The sequence below is a fragment of the Chondrus crispus genome, genomic scaffold (assembly GCF_000350225.1).
Source record: "Chondrus crispus Stackhouse genomic scaffold, scaffold_501, whole genome shotgun sequence".
NCBI lineage: Eukaryota > Rhodophyta > Florideophyceae > Gigartinales > Gigartinaceae > Chondrus > Chondrus crispus.
Window position 1 is genome coordinate 39,256 of NW_005178481.1, and position 5,103 is coordinate 44,358.

At 57.0% G+C, this 5,103-nt stretch overlaps 1 protein-coding gene; it reads left to right on the top strand.

Annotated features, from left to right (window-relative positions):
* Positions 1-668: 668 nt before the first annotated feature.
* On the top strand, positions 669-4,665 carry CHC_T00000364001 (hypothetical protein). XM_005709850.1 is given in 2 exon segments: positions 669-2,672; positions 2,673-4,665. The coding sequence occupies 1 exon segment, from the start codon at positions 669-671 to the stop codon at positions 2,670-2,672; it is 2,004 nt and encodes a 667-aa protein (XP_005709907.1). The 3' UTR covers positions 2,673-4,665.
* The last annotated feature ends 438 nt before the right edge of the window (positions 4,666-5,103 follow it).

Below are 5,103 nucleotides of genomic sequence, written 5' to 3' on the forward strand. Positions count from 1 at the left end.
CGGGCGGACGGCAGTCCGCCGCGTGCGTGCGCACAACCTCCCTGCCCAGATTCCCTCCTCGCCCGTAGCTCTGTCGCACCACTGATCACCATCCCGGGACCTCTGGCCGCTCTTCTTCCCTTGACACGAAATCGCGCCGGTAAACTTTCCCTTCTCAGCCGTCCATGCGCCCTGTTATCCGCAAATATGTCTGCGCTCTTCAGGCCGGCGTATCATTAAGGCGCTTTTGCGTCTCGCAAACCGGGCTTTGCCCAAGCGACGCCCTACTAGCCCTATGATCGCCGGGTCGCCTGCGAAATTCACTTGTCTGCCGCTTATGCTGTGCATGCCCAAAATCTACATGTGCTACAGACAAGTGAGGGCTTTCTGCTCATGCCCGTCCTACCCGTATAAAGGCAAGGAGGTGGAAAGAACGGACACACCCGCTCCTGCCTCACCCCAGTCTCACAATCTCCCTCAGCTCACCAAAGAACTCCTTCAACACTTCTCAGACATTCTTCCTTACACTCCTTGCGTAACGAGCACATCATCCCCGGTCTCTTTCGGCTTGTCACATTCATTCGTTCCTCCTCTTCACAGCGTTTTAACTGCCTTTGCTCATCATCACTTGTCTTACACGACAACTCATCAACAAAACGTCAAACAACTCATCCACCGCAACTACAACAATGGACAATCACAGAGATCATGTTGCCTTCGAGCACCGTGATGCCACCTTTTTCGTTGACAACCTGTTCAACAGCACCCCGTCGGCAGTGGAAACAGCCGACTTCAAGTTTATCGACAAGTGGATCGAGACTGCTATCAATGAGCCGCAAACCCCGCTACCGGCACCTGCAGAAACACTACCGTACTTAGAACTCGACGACCACACATCTAAGATCCCCGCCGACTTGCTTTCCGCTCCGCTTCCTCGACCGGCGTCTTCTCCTAACCAAACGGCCCGTCAGAGTATGCACAGCACTCCCGTGAGCTACGCGAAGGAAGAACGCTTCGGCGATGAGATTCAGCCGAACAATGCCCACCTTCATCGGGACGAGATTCAGCCAAGTCTCATCCCGGTCTCGCCGCCCATCTTCAATGCACATCTGCCGCTGCTTGGACATCATTCTGGTACCCCGATGCATGCAAGTAAGGACACGCCCGCGCTTGTATCGGCTCTGCATAGAAACCCTCCAGCAGAGTTGGCGTTCCGGGCCCTCTCACCTGCCTCGCTTCCTTATCCTCAGTGTATAAGAGAACCGGGACTTCTGCCTCATTCGTGTTACGAAGACAGCATCGGTCATGACCTCCACTCACCGGCATGGGCGACGCAGGCTCAGACAGGGACACCGCCATTGTCTCCTAACTTTGTACCCGCAACGCCGCAGAATGCATTTAATGCCGGGCATATTCCTCCTTCGTATATGTCTCCTGGGTACATATCTCCTGCGCACCTTTCACCGGGACATTTCGCTGCTCCGGGGCTCATTCCTTTTCCACGTGTGGCTACCCATGGTATTGCTCCGATGCAGAGGATTGGTGCTCCTGAACACTCTGGGCTCATGGTATATAACACCGCCATGACAGCAACAAGTGCCGACCCAAGCTTGATGCATCGGGTACCAAGCGCGTTAAGTGTGGAGTCGTCCGTGACTCAGGCGTCGGGGCAGGTGGGCATTCAGGAGGCCCCACAAGCAGCGACAAAGTCGAAGAATCGGTACTCCAAGGGGGCGAGCGCCTCGAACTATTGCCATGTCTGTGGTCGGAATTCGCGAATCGAATTCGCGGTTTGTGCGAACACGAAGGTTGGCCTGTGTCGCAAGGTCGTGTGTGATAAATGTCTGTTGCTTTACGAGCGCGAGAGCTTCGTGACCTCCAAGGATCCCCGCGTGAAGTGGAAGTGCACGCATTGTCGCAACTGCTGTCCCCCTCGTGCCAGGTGTAAGCAGTACACCAGGAACAATCACCGACGCCGGGCGCGAAAGGCAGCAGCCGCGCTGAGGGAGGCGCAAAACCGGCAGCTAGCCGCGCAGGCTGCACAAGCCGCTCAAGCATCGCAACAGGGTCATCAGCCGCCTCAAATGATCCCGCCTAATCTGCTGCTGCCGACAATGCCACTCGTGCAAGGGGCTCGAGTGGTTAAGCCGAAGCGGCAGCGAAAGTCGCGACGAAAGGGTCAGCAGAAGGGAACGAAGCGCGGACGAGTAAAACCGGAACCTTCAAGGCGGCCTGAAGTCGCGCTCGCGCCGACGCAACCTATGCAATGGTTGCTAGGCGAAAACACTTCCCTGTTCCTAGGCCATGAGGCTCAGCCGGGAGTGCCTCCACTCGTTGGTCCTTCAACGCCACAAGTAACAGTTGCAACATCGCCGATGATGGTGGGGCAGATGGTCTCTCCGCTGCCTGCGCCGGACAGCCGAGGACAGGAGAGAGATTTTTGTCATCTGGCGCAGTCTCCAAACATTGACAGCGTCCTCCTTCCGGATCAGTTACCAATGAGGGCAGCCGGACCGTCAATGCAGTATCTGAACCTCGAGGCTGCTGAACCGGCAAGTGGAGCTGGGGATGGCAGTGGTAAGAGAAGAAGGGTTGTGGAACCTTTCCCTGATGGCATCTCTCCGGTGTCAATTGCGAATATGGTGATGGCGGACAAGCACGGAAAGAGTCCCTTCGCAGAGGACCTTGCTTAAACACAGGAGCTGGGATTGAGATTGGTCGTTTCAGTGGGCAGTACTTGTGAATGTATTTCTTGGCCAGACACATGTACGTATAGGGTAGGGGGGTGATCTTGGTCAAGTAAACTTTGGTGTGTACTAGATTTTGTTTTGGATACAGACCCACTAGTATATCGCCCTCGTCGAGTGCCAAGACTTGGTTGGGGTTGCAACCCTTCAAGCATGTTTCAACTCTGTCCTCAATTGAGGACAAAATTCAGGAGAGTAGACACTACCCAAGGGTAGCAAGAGTGACGTCTCGAGGGCGACGTCTTGAGGGCGACGTCTTGAGAGCGACGTGCTCTCTGCTCGTTACACATGTACACGTGTACAACGTTTCACACTATTTGATTAACACAAGATAATATTGAAGATAATAAAATAAGATAGATGCCCTGTTGCCTTGTAATCTGCGCTGGAGACACACGTACGAAAGACCTTTGTGACACATACAGGGTACAACAGCGTCTGCTGCATGTAAGCAAAGAGATAGCCAGGCCGCTTACCGGCTGCCCATATAAAGCCCGCGCTCCCCCCTCCCCTCCCCTCCCTTCGCCTCATCCCCCCTCCACCCCGCCAAACCCCACCCTCATCATGGCGACCTTCGAGGAACTAACGCAGCGCTTCACACTTGTCCTTGTCTGCTACGTCATCTTCTCTCTGAGCAATATCTTCACCCTACTCCATCTGCCGTTCCGTCTCTACGAACACCTCAGGCACCCTCGCGCAGCCGCCGCGCCTCCCAAAGTGACGATCACGACGCACCCGGACTCGCCCGCCTCCGCGAAGGACACGGTCTTGCTGATCCACGGCTTCCCTGACAGCGGCGCCATGTGGTCGTCGCAGGCCGCGCACCTGTGCGCGGCGGGCTACCGCTGCCTGGTCGTCGACCTTCCCGGCGCGCGTGGCGAGCGCGTGGACGTCGCGCTCTCCTGGGACGAGACGGCGCAGCTGGTGTACGACGCGCTGCGCGCCGTGCACCCCGGCCGCGTCACCGTGCTCGCGCACGACTGGGGCGCCGCGTACGCCCTCCTGCTCGTGCGCAAGTACCCCGACACCTTCCGCCGCGTCATCCTGCTCGACGTCGGCGTCATCGACAAGCAGGAGGCCAGCGCTATGGCCGCCATGCTCGCGTACCAGACCCTTCTCGCGTACTTCTTCTGCCTGGGCGGCCCGGTGGCCACGGCAGCCGTCAGGGGTTTTTTGGCCTGTTGGAAGTACAGCGTGAGGCCGTTGGCGGAGGTTACCGTGGATATGTGCTACCCGTATGTGGAGTTGGTGAAGACGATTGTTAAGGCGGGGGGGCTGGTTGATACTGAAGGGACGGTTAGCACGGAGACGAAGGAGTTGATGAAGAAGATCCCGCATTTGTTCTTGTATGGGAAGAAGAAAGGGATGATGTTTTATAGTGACAAGTTTGTGGAGTTTGTGAAACGCACGCCTGGGGGGGAAGTCGTGAGTCTGCCTTCGGGCCACTGGATCACTGAGGAGATACCCGAGGAATGTAATCAGCTGCTGTCGCGATGGTTGGAGAAGACTGAAAAGGCGGGAGGTGGGGATTGCGAAAGTGAAGAGCCGGTGTTGGCGAATGGCGGGGGTTCCAAAAGCGAGGAGCCTGTGCTGACGAATAGCGAGGGTTCCAAAGGCGAAGAGGCAGTGGCGGCGAATGGCGGCGAATGAGAGATATCGGGGTGATTAGAAGATGGCTTTGATGGGTATGCGTGAGTCATTTTCTTTCTACAGAGGAGGGAGGTAAAGCGATGCCGAAAGACTGGGCGACAACCGATAAATATGTGTACGTTGCTGTAGCAAATGGTATACAGGGACACGCGCGGGCCTCTGCACGGTCAAGGATTTTAACAGGCGCTTCGTGTGCGATGATATATGCAGGACGTACAAGCGTGAAATCCTTAGGTGGTGGTGAATAGTGTGTTGATACAAGCTGTGCGATAAACAGCGATGATGGGCTCTCTCTCGATCGGCCGCGACAAAAACAGCGAACGCCAATACAAGACGACGAGCTGGTTACGCGAAGCGGCAGCGACAAAGAGGGCAGGTGGCCTGCTGCGCAAGCCACGGTGTAATACAATTCTTATGAAACTCGTCCGAGCAGGGCAGGATGCAGACATCATGCCCCACCTCATACACGTCGCGGCACACGGCGCACTTGGGCCCTCTCCGGGACGGGTTCTCCTCCAGATGCTTGTCGCGACACACATAAGTGGGAAGGATATCAATCTGGTCCGGGGTGAGGCCCTTCTGGGCGGTGCCGATCCTGTCGGCGATCTCGAGCAGGGCCTCGTACGAGGGCGGCTGCTGGCGCGCGTGCAGGGCGGGCGGCGGCGGGCGCGGGACGGCGCCGTACGACGCGAAGGCCGAGTGGATGGAGCGCAGGGCGTGGTGGTCG